This window comes from Lithobates pipiens, unplaced genomic scaffold (genome assembly GCF_037356315.1).
Source record: "Lithobates pipiens isolate NorthernLeopardFrog02 unplaced genomic scaffold, aLitPip1_a1.2 Scaffold_19, whole genome shotgun sequence".
In the NCBI taxonomy this organism is placed as follows: domain Eukaryota; kingdom Metazoa; phylum Chordata; class Amphibia; order Anura; family Ranidae; genus Lithobates; species Lithobates pipiens.
Window position 1 is genome coordinate 75,590,840 of NW_027507764.1, and position 26,605 is coordinate 75,617,444.

Sequence of the window (26,605 nt, forward strand, 5' to 3'; positions counted from 1 at the left end):
CAGCCAGTCCAAAGTTCATTAACCAGATCAGGTAATCAGCCAGGCCGGAAGTCAGGGATTCAAGGAGAGCAACTGCAAGCAGGATAAGAAGCCAGGAGGGATGTCAGCAAGCCAGTCTTGAATCAAACAGCAGGAGAAGGTTCCCTGTGATGTGACCAACGCGAAGGCAAGTGAAAAAGTGAGCAGGAAGACTTTAAATAGGCAGGTCAGATGTGCATCATCGGGAACATCTGGTAACTGTGGAAAGAGAAGAGAGCTGGCAATTAGCCGACAGCTGAGCAGCCAGCCCAGGGGAGGAAGGGTTAAGCCAGCCCTGACACATAGTGACAGTACGAAAAAAAAATTGTATCGTTTTTTATTACATTATTTTTTTTTTTTTATCATTTTTTTTTTTTAACACTTTGACCAGAGCAATATTATTTTACCATAGTAACCTTGTACTGCTCTGAGGAAGTGATCAGAATTTTTTTACGCATGTTTGCTTATAGCAGTGCATTACATTGTTATAAGCAAGCATTTTACTAATGAAACTGATTTATTAAGTCTGTTTTGTTGTGATTAGCTGTGATTGGTCAAAGCTAATTACATGGTACAGATGGGCTGTGATTGGCCCTGTCTGTACCATGTGATCAAATTGACCAATCACAGCTACCCTGTTTTCCTGAAAATAAGACCTAGCGTGATTGTCGGTGATGGCTGCAATATAAGCTCTACCCCCCAAATAAGCCCTAGTTAAAGTCAGTGTAGCTCTTATTTTCAGGGTAGGGTTTATTTTCGGGGGAAACAGGGTAGGGCTTATTTGGGGGGTAGGGCTTATATTGTAGCCATCACCGACAATCACAATAGGTCTTATTTTCGGGGAAGCAGGGCAGCAACACAGTTGTACATATTCAATGGCATGAAAGAAAGCCACCCATTGTGTACAACTGTCATGTGACCTGCTGTGATTTGTCACATGGTACCGGCAGTGAGCCAGTAAACTCTAACAAGCAGGGCCCTCTGATTCCTCCTGTATTGAATTGTATTGTAACTGTATTGTCTGCCCTCATGTTGTAAATTGCGGCACAAACTGTTGGCGCTATATAAATCCCGTATAATAAATACGTAGCTCCCAACTGTCCCTGATTTGGAGGGACTGTCACTGATTTGGAACAAAGTCCCTCTGTCCCTCTTTCATCCTCATTTGTCCCTCCTTTTGGTCTGATCTATATAGTTGTATATAAATTAGACTACCTATCTATCAAAAAGTGTGTCCCAGTGCTAAACATTTCATCCAATTTCTAAATTGCTGCATTTGTAAATCTCAAAAGCCAGTATAAAGGAATAGTAGTGGTAAAAAAAAAAAAAACTTGTGGGTTTACCTATTTTTTTTGTATAATTCTCCTTTAAGGGGGCGTGGCAGGGTGTGTGTCCTATGCCTACATACTTTTGCTAATAGGCGTCCATAGTTCCCATCTCTAAAAGTTGGGAGGTATGATAATATAATAATAGTGTTCCTCCCCACCTGAGCCTGATCCAGCGATGTACACAAGAGCAGAAGGTCTCCTAGGTCTCTCCCTCCTCATTAGTTAAAAAACAAAAACAATTGCCTTTACAAATGCTTTAAATAATTGCTTAATTTAATGCACTATTTTGGCATACGGTACTTAACTGTATTATTTTTAGTACTTTAGTGCTTTCCCCATACCTGCTGCCCCAGGTACTGACCCATAAGCATCAATATAGTGAATATTTCCTACCCCTGTCACTTTACAGCTCTACTATATGTATAATCACAATTTTCTTTTTCATTGTTTCAGGCCATTTTATGTTTATTCAAGGCAGCCTGCAGAATGGACACAGAAAGGCGTACATGAAAAGCTTGCCATATCGCAGCAGCAGCCTCCTGACCTGTCACTTCCACTTTTATTACTTGATTGAGGAAGACAACAGCCTGAGACTGGTGCTCAACGTTGATGAGGTAAGATTCCATTAAGCAGCTTTCATCGGCTCGCCCTCCTGCGCAGCTGGAATGAAGTGCTCTAGATGAGAGAAAACACTACAAACCTTCTAGTGAGATAAATATTAAAGATGAAATTTAATCTGTTTATATTTTTCTTTCCCTGGTTTCTCCCTCTACCACCTATTAACATGCTAATGACATTTTGAAATAAAACCTTTCTGTTTTCATTGCACACCTTATTTTAGACCCAGTGATATCATCACTGGGTATCTGTGCTTCTCTGTGCAATGCAGGTAGGTCATGGTTAGTGGGTGGAGCTAACCAGGTGATGTACATACCTTCCTGCAAAAAAAAATCACAGGACTCCTGCCTCAGTCAGGACCGCTGATAAGGCAGTAAAGCCAGCCCTCCTGTCCTGAGCCCCGGCCCCATCAGTTCAAAAGGGGGGCACAGACACCTCCTGAGCAAGAGCAACGGCTACATTGCCCTGCCTTATTGGCAACTCTTGTGCTCCCTCCCCCCCCCCCCCTACAGCTCTGCCTCCTTCTCCTCCTTTTTCTCCCACCAGCTGCACTGCAGGGGGATTGGTATCTACGCGCCCACTCTCCTGCTGTCCAAGTTCCTCTGTGTGCCCTCCTCCTCCCTAGCAGTGCTGCTGGCTTTCCTACTATCCTCTCCCACCAGCAGCCACCGAGGGCACACAGTTGGGTGTTTCTAGATGGAGAGTGGAGGGGGGTTGGGTGGGGCATTAAATATGCCTTGTTTATCAGCCCCTTCCTTTCCTGAATTTTGGAATAGAAGTGCCCTTTTGGGGATTGTGTGGTAGGAGTGAAAAGTAAGGGATAGTTAAGTAAGTATATAAAACATACACATTTTATTACAAGGTAACCAAAATTACAATATACAATTAAATGCTCCTAAAACAATGAATAGGACATATGTTACATATACAGTTGCTAGTTTTTGGAACACAAAAAGACTGGGGTCACATGGACGGTGTGATCACAAAAGATCCCAACGTGGAAAACGGGGGCATTCGTATTAATTTCCTTCCTCAGGGTTTAAACGGAAGCAAACTGTTCTATGATTTTTAAATATAGTAGAGCATACAGTAAAAATTTTTTAAATTATATATATATATATATATATATATATATATATATATATATGTATATATATATATATATATATATATATATATATATATATATATATATATATATATATATATAATCGGACCCCACGCTTAGATGGGTGATTAGAATGTTTTTTTTTTGTAAGAATTGGTTAGATGTAGGTAAATTTGGCTGGGCCTGGTTGTTTTTTCTAGGCCTGGTTGTTTATTTGGGGATGAGAGTGTTAGTGTAGAATGCGGTGTGACTGCCTACACTTGGACTCAGGGATACCTCCTCTGCTGGGCAGTGGGCAGAGAGAAAGGACTGAGGCCTGAGCGGCAGGAAACCCATGTGAGAGAATTGACCAATGGTTAATTTCTTTGGTCAATGGGTGTCTCTCATATAAAAAAGGGCAGGTTACATGCTCAAGGGGCTGGAAGTTTGGAGAGAGAAGAGAGAGGAGGGCCAGGGGGATGGGGGTTCAGAGACCCCGGAGCCTCTGGGCGGAGGTTTAAAGGCCTGGGGGTTCAGAGACCCCAGAGCTGGATAACCGGAGGAGTAGGAGTCCAGTGGACACACAACTGGTCCCTGGAGAATAGTGACTATATAGCAACTTAATGAAGACTGGACGTCCCATGTGGGAATGCACCGGACATCAAAGGAGGAGGAAGTAGGAGTCAAGCGAACAGAGAAAACTGGGAATCGGCTTTCTGTGAGTAACATGGACTGTTGCTTGGGAGTGAGCAAAGGGAGTGCTACCCAGTAGTGCTATTCCCAGAACACGCTGTGCGTCCAAGGACTACAGTGATACACAAATTCCAGGACTTGAGTGTGGCCTGTGACTTTGTAGTCTAGCTCAACGCATTATTCAGAGTGGTGCTGGTCGGTCCATATTGGAAGTGTTAAGTTCTAACCGAGCATCAGTTGAGAGCAGGAGGGAGTCATCAGGAGAAAATGTAACTTGCCAACATGATAAGATAAAGGGGCATCTCATATCATCTACTACATCATCTGTTGATTTACCCCAGAACAAAACATTATCAACCTAAAAGTGGTGCGTAAAAACGGGGATAACTGACTAAAAAGGTAATGAACAACATTGTAGCTCCCAAGGGAGTAGTGCACTACATATATATATATATATATATATATATATATATATATATATATATATATATGAACACAATGAATTAGTGTAAGCAAGGCAGAGCAAACCAGAACATTAGGAGAAGCAATACTCACAATTTTAATGTCCTTTTAATGATAATGCACAACTCTCATTTAAGAGACACGGGGCCACGGGTCTCAAACGCTGCTGTATTGTACAATGGTGCTAATAAGAACCAAAGAAGTGGGGTTCAACCAATTTTTGGCCAGTCTTCAGGTTAGTAAGGGACGGCTGAGAGCCCTGTACTGAGAGCCCTGTACTGGAACACTCGCAGCGGACCAAAGCTCACAATGAATGCCCATATGAATAGGGGAACAGCGATCTAACACAGAAAAAAAGTTGTATGTGCCAGTTTGTATTTAAAACTGCCCATAGGCATATATGTGTATCAGTGTATCAGATAGAAAATTTGCCAAAGCCCTATAATAGCTGAGCTGAAACAGTCAGATGTCGACAAGGCCGCCGACACAGCAAGTGGGCAAACAAGTACTGGCAAGTTGGAGAAGAACTGGACTGCGCAAGTGCCGCAGGAAAGAAGCATCCAAGCGACCGCGCAGTGTACTGCAGCCACAACAATGAAGCCCCTAGAGGAGAAGCCTGGCAAAAAAGGCTTCAGACTGAAGGCTTCATTGAGACCTGGCGGAACAGTAGCGTTCAAGTTTGATATCCACCTCAGCTCACATTGTAGGAGGAGCTTGTTAAAGTCCCCTCCTCGAGAGCTGGGGTGTATGCAATCAAGTACCAGGACCGACAACCTGGGGCATGCACCACTATGAGTTTGTAGAACACGCCTGCCAAGGGGGAGGTCTGGATTATTCGTCTGCATTGTTCGAATATGTCGGTAGATCCTTTGCCATCATTTTTGTATAGTTTTCCCAATGTAGAAGCAATTGTAACTGCATAACAACAGGTAAACCACACCTGACACGTGAGCTGAGGTGGATATCAAACTTGAACGTTGACCATAAGGGTGTTTTAACAATAAATACACTCCGTAAAAAATTTCAAATTCCCGATTCTGAAATACAACATTATTCCCAAATTTCAAATTATATACAATCGTTACAACATTCGTTTAACTTGACTTCTTCCACTTCAATGGAATGTTTTTGTTCCTCTTTTGATAAACATTCTGGTCACATATCGAAAATTTATTCTAATTTCTAATTCTGAAAAATTATCTTATATGCATAAGTGGGAAAAAGATCTCAATGAAAATATTTTTACTGATAAATGGTTCAAGATGGTGCAATCTTCTTCTAAATCCTTTCTTAATACGGTACTAATCTAATAGAGGCTAATTATAAAGTATTGCTTAGGTGGTATATAGTTCCAATTAGATTAGCAAAATATATCCCTGAAGCATCATCATTATGTTTCATAGAATGTGGAATGGATGGCACCATGTTCCATATTTGGTGGATGTGTCCTATAATAAAAAAAATTTGGATGCAGATTTATGATTTCATTTATCCCTTGACTGATATTTCTTTATTGAAATTTCCTAAACAAGCATTATTAGGATACCCTATTGAACATTCTCGGAAACATATAAAAAAGCTTACAGCATTAATTTTTACCTCTGCTAGTATTGCAATAGCCAAATCTTGGAAATCTCCCTCTGTTCCCATTCAGTTAGTTAAAAATAAATTGTCATTTATAATTGTCAATGAATGTCTTACAGCAATTTTACTGGATAAACAAAGTTCTTTTGATGAAACATGGAAACCTTGTTTATCAAATTTAATCAATATTATATTGCTTGTATACAATGTACTCTTCCTTTCCCCCTCCCCCTTTTTATATATTTCTTTATTCCTTTAATTTTGAGCTATGTTTCTCGAATTTATATTATTCTGAGAATTTTAATTATTTGTAATGGTTGCTTAGTTATGCTATATACACTACCGTTCAAAAGTTTGGGGTCACATTGAAATGTCCTTATTTTTGAAGGAAAAGCACTGTACTTTTCAATGAAGCTAACTTTAAACTAGTCCTAACTTTAAACAAATATACTCTATACATTGCTAATGTGGTAAATGACTATTCTAACTGCAAATGTCTAGTTTTTGGTGCAATATCTACATAGGTGTATAGAGGCCCATTTCCAGCAACTATCACTCCAGTGTTCTAATGGTACAATGTGTTTGCTCATTGGCTCAGAAGGCTAATTGATGATTAGCAAACCCTTGTGCAATCATGTTCACACATCTAAAAACAGTCTAGCTCCTTCCAGAAGCTACAAAACTGACCTTCCTGTGAGCAGATTGAGTTTCTGGAGCATCACATTTGTGGGGTCAATTAAACGCTCAAAATGGCCAGAAAAAGAGAACTTTCATCTGAAACTCGACAGTCTATTCTTGTTCTTAGAAATGAAGGCTATTCCATGCGAGAAATTGCAAAGAAATTGAAGATTTCCTACAACGGTGTGTACTACTCCCTTCAGAGGACAGCACAAACAGGCTCTAACCAGAGTAGAAAAAGAAGTGGGAGGCCGCGTTGCACAACTAAGCAAGAAGATAAGCACATTAGAGTCTCTAGTTTGAGAAACAGACGCCTCACAGGTCCCCAACTGGACTCTTCATTAACCCTTTCATGACTAAGCCTATTTTTGGAATTTGGTGTTTACAAGTTAAAATCCATATTTTTTGCTAGAAAATTACTTGGAACCCCCAAACATTATATATATTTTTTTGTTTCATTCGTTTTTATTGTAAGAATAAGAGCATTAAAGATGCAACAATTCAACAGGTAGTTTTTGCCCCAATGGTGTTCGCACATACAGAATAACATTGAGCCCAAACATGGCTCCATTAACATTAAGTATGTATGATAATTGTTACAACAAATAACATATACGAAATATATTATATACCGGGTACAAACCACAGTGTATATAAGCTTAGTAATAGGAAATAAAATAGAATGAACTAATCAAAACAGAAATAAAAAAAAAGCAAAGTAAAACATAGTGTCATTGTGAGAGTATGGTCTGATCAGGTATATTCATGAACAAAAGAAACTTAGTTAGCAAATCAATTTATATTGTATATTATGCATTCAATGGTTCTTTGCCCATGCATTCCATAAGCCTCAGTAATGGTCAAAGTGTTGTCTGCTACCATGTCTATGCACCAGCATATTTTCATAGGCATAATTTTGTTTTACCATATCAATCACTTTTGATGCATTAGGTGATAGATTGCATTTCAATCACCTAGTAACATATTTTTTTTTTTAACAAGTTTTTATTGAAGTATACAGAAAAATACAGAAAAATACAACTTAAAGCCAAAGTAACAGGAACCGTTTTGACAAGCTATAACAGTACAACTTATACAATCATGGAGTAACAGCCGTGTATTATGCATGCTAAGTCCAAGACTACAATAGACAACTTGAGGAGTATAAGGACACAAACTATAAATGTTGTGTGTAAAAAATTCGTTTTTCAAATGGGTGGAGGGGAGGGGAGTGGCTCCACCCAGACACCCCGATAGGGAGCTGGACTGTGTCCAAGCGGAGGCAGATCCAACCCCCCACCATAAGGTCCTGTTAGTCTCCTTACAGCTAGTTAACCTACACGTAGATCAAAGGCAGCGGCTTTGAATCCGAGTATGTATAAAAGAACGGCCTCAATTAAACTAGAAGGACGGAGTAGCATAATAAAGAAGTAAAAATTTGACACCCTGTGAGGCTCCTTAATGTAAACCGTAAGATGCGTGAGTATAATCACAACCGAAGACCACCGGAAGCTATCTCCACAGTTTATCTGTATCTTAATGGGCGGTGTATAACCAGGATACTATCAGCTACATGCATAGAGATAATCTCTTCAGAGACAAGTTGTCTTGTGAAGAGGGGATCTAAATCTCTCCTCAGGGGAGAAGGAGGCTCTCCGGAGTACTGGGGTTAGGGCTCCATCGTAAGAGGGAGCAGAAACAGAGACAGGAGGGGGAAGAATCCAGGAAAGGAAAAGTAAGAAAGATATAAGAAATAGGAGGTCTGTCCATTGACTCCGCACCATCTACCCAGTATGATGTGTGAGCGACTTATAATCAGGGGTAGAAAGGAAGTGGAACCAACAAGCCCAGGTAGAGGTGAATTTTTCTTGTTTGTCATGGGCTTGATGAATCAAGTCCTCCATTTCCGCAGTTTTGCGGACTCTCGCCAGCCATTCTGCGATCGTGGGCGGATCGGAGTTTCGCCATTTGGTCGGTACACAAAGTTTGGCTGCATTTAACATGTGCATTGGTAGTGAGCGAAAATAATGTTTTTTGGGGATAGAGGGCAAGCCTAATAGAAATTGTGAAGGTCGGAAGGCCAAGTCAAAGGTGGTAACCTGTTTGATCACCCTATGAACTTCTTTCCAGAACGGTTGTAATTTGGGGCAAGACCACCAAATATGTAAGAAAGATCCTATTCCATCTAAGCAGCGCCAACATTGTGGGGAGAGGTGTGGGACGAAACGTTGTATTTGGAGAGGTGTTCTGTACCATCGTGAGATTATTTTAAATGCATTCTCCTGTGTGTGAGAGTTCAAGGTCCCTTTATGAGCCATCTGGAATATAGTTTCCCAGTCTTCTATTGAAAAGGACTGGGACAAGTCATCTTCCCACTTCTGTTTCAGTCTATCGAAAACCGACTTTAAAGGTGATACTAGCAGCGTATAGATCTGTGAAGTGAGGTGTCGTTGTGGTTCTGATAGCGTACATAGTTGTTCGAATGTAGTTAAGGGGCGAGACCATTGATAAGGGGATGGAGCCGACTGGAAGAAGTGTCTCAACTGAACATAAGACCAGAAAGGGACATAGTTCGTCTGTGTCATAGCCACTAAGGATTCGTATGATTTCATTTTCTCCCCCACATAGAAGTGTCGAACTTGCAGGGGATCCTGAAAACCCGCATCGTTCAAGAAGTGTGTCTCCAAACCTGGGACAAAATCGGGGTTACCTCTGATGGGTGTTAAGGGGCTGTTAGGGGAGGACAATGCATATTTTGTGAAGCTATCTTTGGATGCTATTAACGTGGGACCAATTAGGGGGTGGTTTCGTATGGCGAGCGGAATGTGCTTTGTATGTATCCATGGAAGTGACCCCAGTGGCGAGGGGATTAGGGATTTCTCAAGTTGTACCCAATCCTTCCCTTGAGCGTGTAAGTTCCAATCGAGGACCCTGGTTAGATGGCTAGAGAGGTAGTATTTATAAATGTCTGGAAGGCCCAAACCTCCCACCGCCTTAGGGGCGGTGAGTTTCAGGAAACTAAGTCGGGGAGGTGCCTGTCTCCAAATAAACGAAGTGAAAAGTCTACGTAGAGAGGCAAAAAACATGTTGGGGATTGTAATGGGGAGAGCTTGTAAGACGTATAGCACCCTGGGAAGAATATTCATCTTAATTATAGCTATTCTCCCGAACCAAGAGAACAACCCTCCCGACCACTTGGAAAGATCTTTGGTAATAGATCGGAGTAACGGTAGAAAGTTAGAAGCATACCAATCTTGGATAGACGTGGTAAGGTGAATTCCCAGGTATTAGATGTCATGTGTACTCCAAATGAATGGGAATTTAGCTTTGCATTGATTACAGGTCTCTGTTGAAAGAGTCAGATTAAGGGCAGTGGACTTTGAATAATTAATTTGAAGGTTGGACAGGATATGGTAATGTTGTAGTGTGGAAAGCAGGGCAGGAATGGTTGACAGGGGATCCGTTAAAAATAAGAGGATATCGTCTGCAAAGGCCGCTGTTTTAAACTGACGATGGTGTATTTGTATCCCTTTAATGGCCTGGTCCGCTCTAATGCAGTTGAGGAGGGGTTCAAGTGTAAGAATAAAAATTAGTGGGGATAGCGGACACCCCTGGCGGGTACCATTTGCGATGGGGAAGGCGTCTGACAGGTGGCCATTCACTCGAACTTTAGCCGTGGGGCTAGAGTAAAGGGTCTTGATCAAGTTTAACATCGACGGTGGTAAGCCCAGGGATTCCAGCGTTTGAAACATAAAGTCCCAGGCCACCCTGTCAAACGCCTTCTCCGCATCGAGGGACAGAAAAAACCCTGGGAGACCCTGGGATTGCAGCCAATGGTGAATGTTGAGAGCCTTGATTGTATTATCCCTCGCTTCCCTTCCGGGAATGAAGCCAACCTGGTCTAAATTAATAGATTGAGGAAGTAAGGGGAGTAGTCTGTTGGCCAGAATTTTTGCGAACCATTTTAGATCAACATTAAGTAGGGAAATCGGACGATAGTTCGCTACCTTCGTCACGTCCCTGTCCGGTTTGGGAATGACCACAATGTGGGCAGTAAGTAAGTCTCGTGGGGGCGTCTGGGGAGAGGAGCAAGAGTTAAAAGCTAAGAGGAAATGTTTTATAAGGTTGTCCTGGAACGCTTTATAGTAGCCCGTAGTCAACCCATCGGGGCCTGGGCTTTTACCCGACTTCATTTGTTTTAGGGCCAGATTCGCTTCCTCCGCTGACAGAGGGGCTTGGAGTTTCACGCATTCTTCAGTCGATAGTTTGGGAATAGCGTGATTCTGCAGAAATTCCGATATCAAAGCCTTCCTATCTGTCAGCGGGTTAGCCGGCGAGGCAGGGGAAAGGTTGTATAGTTGTTTGTAGAATGAGACAAATTGGGAGGCTATATCTGGGTTCGATGTGAGTTTATGACCCGAATTGTCTGTAATAGAATGTATCGTCACAGCTGCTTTTTTTGCCTGGAGGGCTCTGGCTAAACCTTTGCTAGCTTTGTTCCCGTATTCGTAAAAGAATTTCTGAGAGAGGATATATTTACGTTTAATCTGTTTTCCCAATAGTTCCAACATGTCCTGCCTGGCCTGGATCAGTAGGGTCAGGGATTGTAGAGCCTGGGTCTGTTTGTGTGCTTTCTCAAGACTAGAAATTTTGGCCAACAGATCACTGAATTGTTTTTTTCTGGCTTTTCTTCGCTGGGACATTTCTGCTATAATTATACCTCGGATCACACATTTGTGGGCTTCCCAGTTGGTCAGAGGGGAAGTGTCAGTGGGTTTGTTATCTTCAAAGAATTGCTTTATGCCCGTTTTGATTTTATCTTGTGTAACCATGTCCGTCAGTAGGGAGGGATCTAGACGCCAAATCGCGGCTGTGGGCGGGTTGTCAGCGGTATATATGGACATAGAGATCGGGTGGTGATCGGAAAGAATTTGAGGATCAATCGAGGCTCGGTGAAGTGAATGGAGATCTTTTTGAGACAGGAAGAAGTAGTCTATACGTGAATATTTATTGTGTGGGGGGGAAAAGAACATATAGTCTCTGGCATCGGGGTATAGGGTCCTCCACGAATCATGTAACATTAAGTTTTGCAGCTGGGTCTTGATGGAGCGCAAAGCCGCGTAGGGGATATTCGATTTCCCTGTTGATGTATCAAGGATAGGGTTCAGCGGGGTGTTGAAGTCCCCTCCAAGAATTAGGGTACCCTCTACAAAGGGGATCAAAGATTGGGCGAGAGATTTAAAAAAGGAGACCTGCTTTGAGTTTGGTGCGTATATGTTCGCTATGGTATACGTGGTGTGTCCTATTTTGCCCTTCAGGAATAGGTATCTACCTCTTGGATCTGCTAATTTGTCTAGAAGGAGGAATTTGCATCGCGATGCAATGAGTGTGGAAACCCCCTTTGACTTGGCCTCCGGGTTCGTAGCGTGAAACACTACCGGGAAGTATCGAGAATGAAGTTGCGGAATTGCATTTGACCTGAAGTGCGTTTCTTGAACGAGTAGGAAATCAGGATGAGATTTTTGCATTTGGAGTAACATTTGTCTCCGTTTTTCAGGTATGTTTAAACCTCGAGCGTTAAAGGACGTGAACGTGAGTGTGGGCCTGGCGGGAGTCGGCATCTTGCGCTATTACAAATTGGCAAGGGAGGAGCACTGAGGTTAATGAAAGCCAGAAGGAGCACAAGGGCACGGAGTCAACGGACAGAGGGGTTCCCAAGATAGAGAAGGTCAAACTAGAAGTCAAAAAGGGAAGGGAGGGGAACCAGAGAAGGGGAAGGGGAAGGAAAGGAAATGGGTTGGTTTGTAAACACCGACTGTAGGGACGTACCTACTGTCCCTCCTAGATAATTACAGAAAGTCGGTATAGATTGGGTGAACTACACGAATAGAGCTACTGTTTAACGATAGGTTTTGAAACGTGTCAGTTCACCTTGTGGGAGGTGGGAGTACCGTGAGGAAAGTGTATCTAAGAACAACCATCGGACCTACGACCTATATTTAATGTAAAGGCCTGGTAACATAATGTTCGGGGTTGTAGCCCTTTATAAAGCAGCACCCTGGGATAACAACAGGGACGGGCAATTAAGGGCTAATTATACATCCGGGTAGTGTGCTAGGGGCGAGAAACTGACTATGGTATCCTTGCGGTGAGGGTCATTAAAAAAGTACATAAAAGGTCTAAAGCATAACCTAAAAAACATTTTAACATACCGAACATATGCAAACAATAGTAGTCATTCAACATAGCAAAACAATAGGGGAAATTCTTGTAGCAACGGAAGCTGTGCGTATCATGCTCCCATGTCGGGGCGAGTGGACCATAAATCGTCAGGATTTCCGAGCAGCCAGCAGATAGCTGGTTCGAGATCAATGTTGTACCAGGCATAACGAATAAGACCCGACAGGGGAGCAGAAAGGCGTACTGTATCGTAAATATATGCATTTCACCCAGGGGTATCAATAAGAGCAAAAACTTGAAAAAAGAAAAATCAGAGATAATAATTAAAGGAGAGCATTGACCATTAGTTACCCTTCCTCTCCCCATGAAGCCTGTTATTAGTCTTTCAGACGGGACGTCCTGCTACTGTAGATCTCCCTCTCTATGCATAGGCCGTCTGGTGCATATTCACAGGGACGTATATTGTTGATCGAAGGGATCTAAGGCTTCGTCAGTCCGAGCAAAGGAGTAGCGTGTTCGTCCGAACGATAGTTGTGGTATAGGTGGTGCAACTTAAATGTCGGATCGTGGATCGTTCATCCGACTAAAAAGAGGTTGAGAATAAACATCGGGAGTCGTAGCAATATAAGCAAGAAAATGTCAACGATGGACGAACAAGAAAAATTTGCGGAGAATTAATGTCCCTCCAACCGAACGAGTGGCTTTGTTCGCAGAACCAGAACGGAACAAGGCTTCATGCCTTGGTCAAAGGCGTTGAACTGCAATCTCACCTAACGATCCCTTCGTGCGCGGCGCGGTGTCGGACCGGACGGAGATCTGCGATCTGGTTGCCGTTGATGAGCCTGGTTTCTGTCGTTCAGAATCGGAGACGGGGAACGACGTCTTCTGAAGGAAACCTCCGACACATCCATGCTTTCTTCCCTGGCCCGAGGTTGTGGTCCGGAGCGGGCAAAGTCCACGTACCAATTAGGGAGCTCGACAAATGGGAGATCCAGGGAATGACAGAAGTCGTCTAGATCTTCCGGGACCTTGAGTATAGCAGTGCGATCGTGATAAGAGGCCTGTAGTCCGAACGGAAATTTCCACTTGTAGGGAATGCCCTTGCGTCTGAGAACGTCTAACAACGGACGTAAGTCCCTTCGATTTTTCAAGGTGATGGCTGACAGATCTTGAAATATACGGATGACATGGCCCTCATAGGTGATATCCTCTTTTACTCTGGCCTGACGTAGAATTTCTTCCTTTATGGCATAGTCTACAAGGCAGCAAACGATATCTCTGGGCGGATCGTTATCCCTGCCCCTGGGCCTGAGCGCTCTGTGGATTCTCTCCATGATTATAGGCGTCTGTGGGGGTCTGTCTAATATACCATTAAAAATGGTTGTCACAGTGTGTGAAAGCTGATCACTACTCACTGTTTCAGGCAGGCCTCGTACCCTCAGGTTGTGTCTCCTTCCCCGGTTATCGAGGTCCTCGACGTGCCTTTGGAGATCCCTGAGGTACAGACTGTGTGTGGTGGTCTTCCGATCTAGGTCTCTCAGGATTCCTTGATGGCGGTCAGGAGTTCTTTCTACCGCATGTACTCTTCCCGCTATTTCCTGGAGTTCCTGGCGTAGATCAGATATTGCCGCCGTAAGCGTGTCCTTTATGTCTGAGGCGACCGCCCTGAGGTCCGCTAGGCATAACGGTTGAGATGCAAGAGGAGTGGATGGCACGGGCAGTCGCGTGGAGTTGTGTTCTGAGGGAGTGAGAACAATGGATTCGTTGTTCCTCACCTCGGGAGGGGAGCCCTCGTGTGCGGAACATCTCCGGGATGTTGTAGGTCACACGGTTGCTTGGGCCCCTCGGGGACCTGGAGCGGGAGCCCGACGTATCACGGGAAGAAGTCCCCATGTATGGGAGAGTAGATAAACGCCGCTCGGCAGGGAAAGGCAGAAGATTAGGCCGTGGTCCGACGGAGCTGAGGAGTTAGGCAGCCATCTTCCTCGGCCGGCAAGCCACGCCCCCCCTATATATATTTTTTTAGCAGAGGCTCTAGAGAATAAAACGGCGATTGTTGCAATATTTTATGTCACACGGTATTTGCGCAGTGGTGTTTTAAACGCAACTTTTTGGGAAAAGGGACACTTTCATGAATAATAAAAAAACAAAACAGTAAAATTAGCCCAATTTTTTTGCGTAATGTGAAAGATAATGTTACGCCGAGTAAATAGATACCAAACATGTCACACTTTATAATTGCGCGCACTTGTAGATTGACGACAAAGTACGGTACCTAAAAATCTCAATAGGCGACGCTTTGAATTTTTTTTACGGTTACCAGGTTAGCGTTACAGAGGAGGTCTACTGCTAGAATTATTGCTCTCGCTCTGACGATCGCGGCGATACCTCACATGTGTGATTTGAACACCGTTTACATACGCGGGCGCGACTTCCGTATGCGTTTTCTTTGCTTCGCGAGCTCGCGGGGACGGCGGGCGCTTTGAAATTTTTTTTTTTATTTATTGTAAAACGACTAAATTGTTTTTAAAAAAAATAAAAAATTTGATCACTTTTATTGCTGTCACAAGGAATGTAAACATCCCTTGTGACAGTAATAGGTGGTGACAGGTACTCTTTATGGAGGGATCGGGGGTCTAAAAGACCCCCCACCCCTCCTTTACACTTCAATGTATTCAGATCGCCGAAAACGGCGATTCTGAATACCGGATATTTTTTTTAAACCGGCGCCATTGGCAGCCGAGTAAACGGGAAGTGACGTCATGACGTCGCTTCCGTGTTTACGATGAGGAGACTGGAACGAAGCCGATTACGGCTTCGTTCCAGTTCCTCCGCAGCAGCCCGAGGCGTCGGACCACTGATCGGTGCTCCCAATCGAGCGGGAGCACCGGTAACAGCGGCGAGAGGCGGCGGGAGGGGGGGACGTCCCCTCCCGCTCCTCCGGCATAACAGCCGAGCGGCTTTTAGCTGTAAAAAACGGTACCGGGATGATGCCTGCAGGTGCGGGCATCATCCCGGTATACCCCCCCGGAAGCCGAGTACGCAAAACTGCGTACGCTCGGCGGGAAGGGGTTAAATAAATGAATAAGGAAGGCTATCACTCCATTTAGCAAGGCCATGCCATACCCAGTGGACAGCGCTTGATTGGAGCCAATTTCATCCTACAACAGGACAATGACCCTAAACACACCTCCAAATTGTGCAAGAACTATTTACAGCAGAAGCAGGCAGCTGGTATTCTATCGGTAATGGAGTGGCCAGCACAGTCACCAGATCTGAACCCCATTGAGCTGTTGTGGGAGCAGCTTGACCGTATGGTACGCCAGAAGTGCCCATCCAACCAATCCAACTTGTGGGAGCTGCTTCTAGAAGCGTGGGGTGCAATTTCTCCAGCTTACCTCAATAAATTAACAGCTAGAATGCCAAAGGTGTGCAATGCTGTAATTGCTGCAAAAGGAGGATTCTTTGACGAAAGCAAAGTTTGATGTAAAAACAATGTTATTTCAAATACAAATCATTATTTCTAACCTTGTCAATGTCTTGACTCTATTTTTTATTCATTTCACAACGTATGGTGGTGAATAAGTGTGACTTTTCATGGAAAACACAAAATTGTTTGGGTGACCCCAAACTTTTGAACGGTAGTGTATGTACGATATTTGCAAATATTTTTGACCATTATTAACAATATTATATTTCCTTGACTGTAATTCTTCCTTTCTATATGAAATATCAATAAAAATGATTGAAACACAAACTTGAATGCTACTGTCCCGCCAGGCCTCAAAGGGCACTTCTATTCCAAAATTTGTATGTATTTGTGTTATGGGATGTGGTTTCTCTCAGGTGATTTCTCTTCAACTATTTATCATTTATTCCTTTCCTGAATGAACACAGTGAGCGTTTGGTACAGATCACTTGCTGTGTTCGTTCGTCGCTGATAAATTGTGCTTACAATGAGCAAGAAATCTGGTCTGGTTTAGACCCCTAATATTTCACCAAAGCCCCCTAACAGGGCTGTTAAAAAAAGGAAAAAAAGGAGGGAGTCCTGTCAGGTATGCTGTATGGGGCCCAGTGATTTTTTAAAGCAGCCCTGGCCTCAGTATACCTCTCAGGAGCCCTCAGCTCTGATTCAAGCAGTGGGCTGGTCCTTGGAGGGAGTTATGCAAATATTTAAATACCTTGATGAGCGGACGTTAGTCTGGAGAAGTGGGTATTTCTAGGCAGATATAATTTGCATGCAGATTGCCCTAGGTCATGCCCAGATACGATGCTGAGATTTCATGATTGAAAAAAACTGAAATAAATTGAATGAAAGACGTGGCCAGGGCTGAAGAGGTAATGGCGAGATGATGCTGGATGTTCTCCAGCCAAAAAATTAAGCTTTATCTGACTTGTTGCAGCTTCTATTGCACATTGCGAGAAGCCCACGGTGTATAGTGAAATCAGATTAAGCAGTTTCAATACAAGAGAGAAGCCTGTAGGGAAAGCTGGAGTTCGAATTTAAAGTGGTATTAAACACAAAAGCAAATATTTATTATACTGCAGCTTACCAATTCTTAGATGTGATGGCTGCATTCGTTTTCTTTTTAGGATTTCTTTCCTTTATTTTCACCTGGTCATCCAGCCAGTAAGTCTGTTGTTTTCAAAAGAACAAGCTTTCCTGCAGATGTAGCAGTTAGACGGCTGGGTGGGGGACGCAGGCTGCAACCCCAAGAAAATTGAGCACCAGCAGCCACTGCAATGTGCTATATGTACTTTGTACCATAGGGCAATCAGTGGCAGGAATGGTGGTAGTTTGGGGTGGGACTGGTGGCAACAGTGGTGGTGGTGGTGTGGGGGATCAGTGGCAGCGGTACTGGTGGTGTGGGGATGAGTGGCAGCAGTGGTGATGGTGTGGGGAATCAGTGGCAGCAGTGGTGGAGGTGGGGGGAGATCAGTGGTAGCATTGGTGGAGTTGTGGGGGGGGTCAGTGGCAGTGGTGTAGGGGAAATAAGTGGCAGCAGTGGTGATGGTGGTGTGGGGGGGGTCAGTAGCAGCAGTGGTGAAGGTGTGGAGGAGGGTTCAGTGGCAGCAGTGGGGGTGATGTGGTGGTGGTGTGGGCGGATCAGTGTCAGCAGTGGCGGTGTGGGTGGGAGATCAGTGGTAGCATTGGTGGAGTTGTGGGGGGGGTCAGTGGCAGTGGTGTAGGGGAAATAAGTGGCAGCAGTGGTGATGGTGGTGTGGAGGGGGGCAATGGCAGCAGTGGTGCAGGTGTGGGGGGGATCAGTAGCAGCAGTGGTGAAGGTGTGGAGGAGGGTTCAGTGGCAGCAGTGGTGATGGTATGGGGAGGATGGGATCAGTGGCAGTGCTGATATCGAGGGATGGGATCAGTGCCACTCACTTGTAGATCACTCGGGTTCCCCCACCATGCTGGGTCCCAGTGTCTTTGGCTTCCTTCCTGTGTCTCCAGTAACTCCTAACCTCCCCCTTCACTCTACTGGGCCGGCCCTGGTCAGCTGATTTTCTCTTTTAGTTTACTGACATGGAACCTCCCTACCCTACTGAACTCAATGGGCGGGCAGAGAGGATGGGTGGGGCCTGTGTGCCTGCTGTGAGTACCCGTGAGTGTGGGCGGAGAGGAGGAGTGGGGCAGGGACTGTGTGCCTGTGAAAGTGCACGTGAATGACCAGTGTACTATCTCTACTACAGCGGCCCCCCTACAGTGGCTGTGACCCTGGTAGTTCCGCTACTGGCCAAAATAACAAACAGAAATATCAGCACAAGGGACATAACTTACAGTCAGTAGGATGTGTCCCCTGTGCTGATTCCTCTTCTGTTAGTGAAAATCTTCCTCTATCCTACCCCCCACCACTGTGATTTCGCTGTGTGCCCAGCTCCTCCATTCAAAATAGTTGTACTACAGCTTCTATGAATGGAAAGCAATTTAAGTGTAGCACCCTAATGTTTAGGCAGGGTTGCTAGTAAATTTACCTACCAGGTATAGTTGCCTTGGCCAATAGATCAATTGATTCCACCCTAATTCGGGAATTGCTGCACTTCTCTCTTCTGTCACTAGATGGCCGGGAATCTTGTGGCATTAGATAAGACAAGGGCATTGCAAGGACAGATTCGGAATATATGGGGTATCTCAGCCAATGGACAAGTATATTCTTGGGTCCCTTGGTCTGCTGGTAGAGCCTATTTATTTGGGTAAGGTCAGGTGATCTAGGTTCTGTACCACCTGGACGGCTGTCTGGGTGGACATGTGTTGCATTCCCCTGGGCTGCTAGGCCAAAGCCTGAGGCCTATCCTGGGGGACATCTGGCTGCTTGACTGTCTGAGGGCCTATCCAGAAGCATAAGAGCAGAGCAGGGTTGGGACTGCGGCTTGCAGTCCAACCATAAGTGATAGTTTTGCCGGCCGGAGAACCTGGCATGGTCGGAGGTAGAGGGGAAGCTGTCACCACTGAGGGACCATCTACCTTGTTACCAGGGGCCACCATGTGTAGCTGAAGCAAGTACCATGGCAGTATTCTCACCAACTGGGAACGGTGAAGAATTGGGAACCTTCAGCAGGTGTCAAGCCAGGGACCCAGCCAGCGGAGGTGATGCTTGCAGAGCAGCCTTGTGTGTTAAGACAGGGATCGAGCAGGCCAGTGGAGTGACACTTGAGGAGCAGGGCTCAAGTCCTGCGGGAACGCACGGGAATGGAGTTTTTCCACAACAGGAACTCAGTTCACATTAGCAGCCGTGTCCTGCAAGACTTTGAAGTATGCGAGCTGTGTGGCAGGTGCTACACCAGCAGCCACCGACACAGCTCGCAATAGTAAGTGCCGCACACCTGACCATTCAGGCATTGCCAGTAGGGGGCCCCATGACAGCTTCCGCTTCAATCTACCTGTCAATCACAGCTAGCTGATGGGTAGATCAGGTCCCTGCTGCTAAGAGATTGTATTTAGTCAGACCTCTCCTGATGCGCTCCTCTCCGCCTGCCTTTCCTGATTTTCTGTCTCCTCATCCCCCCCCCCCAGTCTCCTGCATACTTGCTTTGTGTGTCCCGCTGAATCCCCCCTCCTCTATCTTCAGTGCCATATGATGAGAGAACCCAGAGGAGGAGCACAGCTATTCTGCTCACAGGACATGCAGGGAGAGAGGTGAGCTGAGGGAGGAACATCAGTTTGGGGTGGTAAGCTGAGCACAATACCTGGCAAAGTTGAATGCCAGGAGGGAAGTTTATGTGGAAATATGTGAAGGGTTGGAATAGCAGCGAGTGTGTGTTGGAGCCCTGCAAAGTTTGCAGCCCCCCAAGTTAACATACATCTCCTAAGCAGGAACACATCACTATCTCCCCAAGCATTCTGTCCAGATAATGTGCAGTTAATTTATGACCTTTCGGATTAAACCCTGTGTTATCCAAACTCTGTTCAATGGAAAGTGTAAATTCACCACATAAACACTCTATATACAAAATAACATCCCCCAATAAAGATCAGAACATGATGTTCACATTTGCCTGGAAGCACAATTGAATGAATGCTGATTATTCAGAGAATTACCGTATTTATGTTTATTGAGGATTGTTTTTTTTAATGTACTAACAGTTAAGCTTCATATACACAATACGAAAATTGTATGAAAAAGACCACTTTAGAAGCGTTCGTGCATATGAGCGTATCATTGTTTTTTTTGGTGGGCGAGTGGATCTTGGGTGGGAGTTCCCACACTTTTTTCCCAAGGACTTGACCCCTGTTGAGGAGTATCTGTGAGTGCCAAGCTAGGGACCCAACAGTTACGCGGGAGTGGCGCTTGAGGAAGATTCTCAGTGAGAGTATTGGAGGAGCTCAGGAGATCCAGTGACAGTGAATCAGCAGGTCTAGGTAGACTGGGAGCTCAGTTGAGTGAAGACCGAATAAGGTGAAGCTTTTAAATTTTTAATAATCGATCAAGTCCTGGTAAAAATCTATTTTTTGTTTTGTTTCTCTCACACCTGATTGGGTAGTCAGAATGAACGCAGCTTCACCGTATTCACATATATTGACTGCTAGGTGAACAGTCTCTACTCCTTTAAAGGAGAAGTCCAGCCTGAGCTCGTTTGGCTGGACTTCTCCTATGGATCACAAGAGTGCAATCCGTTTTGCGCTACTGTGACCCGCTTTCAGAAGAGAGTGGAACTGAAGTCTGCTCTCTGCTGACGTTACAGAAATCAGTCCAGGCAACGCGTCATCCCGACAATAAAGTCTGGATCCGCCAGGTGCCTGAAATGACACCCGTCTCAGCCTCTCAGCGAGCTGCTGAGAGCCTGAGACAGCCGCTCCCCGCCCCTCCACAGCCCAGCACACCAGTGAGCGTAGGGGGCAGAGCGGAGAGCTGCTGATTGACAGTCAGCAGCTCTCTGCTTGGGGAGCTGTGAGAACCGAGCGATTGGCAATGTTGGCTCGGTTTTCAGAGTAGAGGCGGCAGGGGACAAACCCATACTTCTCTTTTAATAAATCAATCCCAAGGTTTTAGGCAATTCATCATCGTTTGCCAAAAGCTGAAACATCTGTTTTGGTGGGACTGCAGCTTTACCATTAAAAAAAACGGAGCCTCATTGACATGAATCAGGGTAAAGTAGACTCAATATTGAGCATCTGTTGTAAAACTAACTCCCCGTCTCTTCTATAATTTGTTTGACTCCCCACTCCAATACACTTTCATTACTGCACTCATCACTTTGTTTCTCAAATGCTGATTGTTTACTGACACGATGTTTCAGGCTTAATGAACACGGCTTGATTGCGCCCTTGTTTAAGTCCTCAGGTTTAATTTACTCTGAGATGAGAGTTTGTACAAATGTGAAATGTTCATATTTAACAGCTTTGTCTATCGATCTGTTTTACTTATTGCACACTGTGAAACATAAATAACTCAGTCCAAAGCTGAGTGGTTGATGTCGTAATGGTTTACATGTGTTTATTGTGTTTTAGTATATTTTCCATACATCATTCCCTTTTCTTCACAGGGAGAAATTGTGCTGTTTGAGAAAAATGTGTCTACAAATAATCAATGGATGGAAGAAAAAATTCTTCTCCCAGAAAATTCAAAGGACGTTCAGGTAAACAGCTAAAGGGATAGAACGGCAGAATATGCAGAGAATATAGGTCAAGTACGGGACATTAATGATTGAGGAACTACAAGACCTAGCATGCTCTGCTGTTCACAAATATACTATGGCCGAACATATATAGGAACCACTCTAAATTAGTGTTTAGTTTGGTGTTTCCAGTTAAGGGAGCTGTTAAAGTGGTTGCAAACCTACTTACACAACTTGTACCTACAGGTAAGCCTATAATAAGGCTTGCCTGTAGGTACTGTAAATACCTCCTAAACCTGCACGGTTTAGGAGATATTTACCATATACACTTGCCTTGGCGTCATCGGCACATGCACACTGAACAAACGGCCACTCGTGCCATTTTTTAAACAGCTGTCCCGTGACCGGGAGTGATGTCGTCACGGCTCTGGCCAATCACAGCGCCTGAGCCTACAAACCTGGAAATAACTCCACGAGACACGTTGTCCTTCACAGAGGTGTGCGGGGGCCGCTGCAACAGTTTCCATCTAAGGTAAGTATTTCATAATGAGCTAGTATGTGATGCCTTTGTCTTATAGGGTTTATTTTTTTTTCTGGGTTTACAACCACTTTTAATATTACAGCACAAATTTGATCCATCTCTTATGGAGGTGCCCCAAACTACACCTATATTCGAGGGGGGTGGTGGACCCAAGTGTCGCTTCGTTTAGACCCCAAATCTTGTTTGCTTAATCTATTAGATGAGTTTGAATGGGTAAATCATACTAGAGAGGCTATTACTAGGACCTTATTTCTAGCTTGTAAAATAATAATGATGCATTGGAAATCAGAGTCTCCTCCTATGGAGTGGGTGGTTGCTATGGGAAACATCATTCGAATGGAAAAGCTTATTTACCAGCATAGGGGGTGTTCACACAAATATAAGAAACTTTGGGACCCATGGGCTTGCCCCTGGGGATCTGACCATGGATAGGCTTCTGGGCCTTAATGATGGTTGATTATACAATTTGAATTCAATATGGGCACAGTGTTGACAAGGTCATATATTTTCTTGGTCCATTGTATTATATTTGTTTTGCTTGCTTTTTGATGTATACATTTTGTAGTCACTGTCGTCACAAATCTAGTTTGTTATTGTATAATGTACAGTATATGTGGTTAGCTATGTTTTTCTGGGCTGTATGTAGCCAATAAAAGTTATTTTCTTGGATAAAAATTTTACAGCATAAAGAGACATTTTAGACAATTGTGCACTACAAATCTTATAACAACAGTTTGGAGAAGGCCCACTGTTCGGCATGACTGTGCCCCTGTACAGGGACATATCTCCCGAGAGGCATAAAAGGTGTTTACCGTTTGCCTTGGGCATCAGTTTTCAGGGGGGAGACACCGCCTCCCAAGCAGAAGGATTCCTATGTACGGGCTGGGGCGCTCTCTTCTGGGACACATGGCTCCCAGCACAATACACCCACCAGTCCGCCTCGCATAGGCTCCCACAACCTCCTTGCTGATCAGGGTGCCTCCAGGCTGTTCTTCAGCGCCGCTCGCTGGTTTAGCAGAGATGACACAGGCAGAGGGAGAGCGTGCATGTGTCCTGATCACAGTGAGATGGCAGCTCACACACAGAACTTCGCTCACTCCTGTAGCTGCACAGGCGCCCTGATCCCTTGCTATTCCTACTTCTTACCACCAGATTCTTGTTTGCTCCCCTACACCCAGGGATGCCCAAGGGCAGGCTACCAGCACCCAAAAAAGCACCAGTGAATCAGCGTAAGCATCTTGGCTCATTGTGCCTGCAGATATGGTGCCTTCTGCTGCCCCCTCTGCCACAGTCTCTCCAGACCTGTCAGCTTGGGGATGGTGGAGATGGAGATGGCAGCAATTACCTCCACCTTTGGAGTGGAAGGGGTTGTGAATAGGTGAGAGCTATGAAGTGTGGGGGGAAGGATTTATAAAGAGTGGGGTGGGTTGTGAAGAGATGAGAGCTATAAAGAGTTGGGGGGTTGTGAAGAGGTGTGAGCTATAAAGTGTGGGGGGGGGGATTTGTGAAGATTGGGGGGGTTGTGTATAGGTGAGAGCTATGAAGTTGAGGGGGGAGGTTGTAAAGAGATGGAGGGCTGTGAATGGGGTAATAGCTGTGGAGAATAGGGGGCGGGCAGGGTTTGTGTCTGGTCACCTAGAGCTCAGGTGACAGATGCACACCGTAGGGATTAGGAGTGCACCGCAAGGTTGTGGACCCTACGGCTGACTGCTGCGGACGGGGGTCAAGGTGATAGGAAGGCAGGGCCGCCAGAACACCAAGATGGATCCCACCGGGGTTAGAGCGTAAGATTCCCTGGGGTGCGGAGTCTAAGAGCCAGCAGGTGTTCACCAGAGCCTCGAGTGGTGAGGATGGACTTGGCTGCAACTGGCTCCAGGTCGCGACCCCAGGGTCCCCCAGCTCACACCCACAGTAGGCAACAGGAGGATAGGGATGGTGAGGGACAAAGCCAAGGTTGGGGCCACAAGCAGACAGGAATAGTCGGGAACACGCCAAAAGGTCAGGATCACAGGCAAACAGGGGTAGTCAAGGACACGCCAAAGTCGGTAACGGAAAACAGTAGAAGAGCACACGGCAGGTAACAGGAAGCTAACACACAAAGGTTGATCAGCAGGATTGGCTAGCAGTGCACAGGTTAATATAGAGTTGTCTGATAGGAGCTAGGGTGGAGCCATGCCAGAGGATGGATTATAAAAGCAGTCAGGTGAGGGTCGGCTGGTCTCTAGAAATGAACACATGGAGACAGGTAAGCAGACGAACTCTATTGCATAACCATGACAGTTTGCGAATAAGGGAATTTGTGAGTTCACAGATGAAGGGGTGGATCATAAACAGGAAGGGGTGGTACTTATTTATTTGGGTGTGGGCACTTGATTTTAGTCTTGCCAAAACCAAAATGTGCCACTGCCCCTATGTACTAACCCAACTATATATAGACATTGTTTGGCCAATTTGGTAAGGAGGAACTGGATTGGTCTACACAGAGCCCTAACCTCAACCCCAGTGAACACCTTTGGGATGAATTGGAACACTGATTACAAGCCAAGTCTTCTCATTCAACATAAGTTCCTGATCTTACAACTGGTCCCTTGGCTAAATGGGTACAGACCCTCATAGATACACACCAGAATCTTGTGGATAACCTTCCCAAAAGCATGGCAGAGTGTGGTGTTGGGGGGGGGGGGGGGGACTAGGAGCAAAACTTGTTTTTGTCAATTTGGATAGAGTAAGGGAGGATCATAGCCCCTGTCAGATTTTTTTTTTGCCATCTGTGCCCCATTGGGGAGTTTTACCTTCACTTCCTACCTCAAAACCAAAACAGGAAGTGAGAGGAAATCCCTGCAAATAACCACTTGCCCTCCGAAAGATTTACCCCCTTCATGACCAGGCCATTTTTTGTGTTATGGCACTGCGTTATTTTAACTGACAATTGCGCGGTCGTGCGGCACTGTACCCAAATAAAATTCTTTTTTTTTCACACAAATTGAGCTTTCTTTTGATGGTATTTGATCCCCTCTGCATTTTTTATAAATAAAAAAAGACCAACAATTAAAAAAAAAAAAAATACAGTAAATTAATAACATTGTTTAAAATATTTATTATCTAATTTACAGCTTGCTTTTGAAGGCACAGTAAAAACTATAAATGGACTTGTTGCTCTGGGTAGATTTCAGCTGACTGGCTGTGAAACATTATCTGACTTGCCCAGCCTTGACAATGGATCATGTGCCACCATGGAATCTACGTGTGACTTCAAACAAGACTGTGAGGATGGGAGCGATGAAGATCCAGTGATTTGCAGTAAGTTAAAGCTTGAGGACATTTATAAAGCAGTGAATATGATTTTCACCAAACAGTCACTGGTGATGAATCCATCACTGTATTACACATGCACCTGGACACTAGCAGAGCGAGTTTTTGAATGTCAGCCACTGCTTTATAACTATGCCCCTTGGAGAACTTAGAGATTAGAAAGAACTTAGAGATAATATAAAGAGATGCAATTCATTTTCTAGTCTAAACATTTCAGAAAGATGTATTTACTTTAATGACTGCAAAAAGGGTGCGATTCTGTTTCTTCTCTGAAACTTCTAGGATTGTCAAAGACCATGTGATCCTGCTTGATGTCTCAGCTCCCTCCTCCCAAACTGACATCTGTGCTTTTGGCAGTGGTCTGGGCAGCTTCACGCGATTTTTATAGACCAGGCTTTCTCAACCTTTTAATCCTAGAGGAACCCCAAAAATAATTTTCATGTCTCGAGGAACCCTTACTAAAACCAAATCATCATGGCTCAATAGGGACAATACTCCTTATATTGGTGGTCAATAGGAAGAATGTCCCCCTTAAAGTGGTGTTCAGAATGCCACCCTTAAAGACAGCTAAAAAGATATTTGGTGTCATGCTGCTGGCTTTGCTAAGTGGTGCTGAACCTTGAACTCTGTTGGCATCATCAAACAGGGGGTTCATCAGCCAATGCTCGAGGAACCCCTAGCAACCTCTGGAGGAACCCCAGGGTTCCACGGAACCCTGGTTGAGAATGGCTGTTATAGACTGTCTTTACAGACAACCTGGGGTTTCCTCAGCCGCTGCCAGAAGAAGAAATGACATCAGGGCCGGGGAGTAGGAGAAGTGACATCAGATCAAAACCTATGACCTCTAAGCCTTGGGAGGTGAGGTGAAGAATAGTGTTTCTGTTTCTAGCACATCATAAGAACAAAAAAAATGAAAAGAGAGGTTGCCACAACTATTGCACTAGTTGTATTGTGATTAGATAGCATCCTAATCTCAATATCCCAGATAGCAAGCAATTGTGCTGCGAGTTTGTGCAGCAAGTCCACATTGACTCCAGATCGACTTTGTTT

General features: G+C 44.7%; 1 protein-coding gene across 3 annotated transcripts in view; it reads left to right on the top strand.

Moving 5' to 3' along the window:
* The window catches only part of MALRD1 (MAM and LDL receptor class A domain containing 1), a 696,170-nt gene that overhangs the window by 135,775 nt on the left and 533,790 nt on the right, over positions 1 to 26,605 (top strand). For all 3 annotated transcript variants that reach the window (XM_077490931.1, XM_077490932.1, XM_077490933.1), the window contains 3 exons: positions 1,800 to 1,960; positions 21,631 to 21,723; positions 25,357 to 25,543. In XM_077490931.1, coding sequence (XP_077347057.1) covers positions 1,800 to 1,960; positions 21,631 to 21,723; positions 25,357 to 25,543 — 441 coding nt within the window. The remainder of the gene's footprint in view (positions 1 to 1,799; positions 1,961 to 21,630; positions 21,724 to 25,356; positions 25,544 to 26,605) is intronic.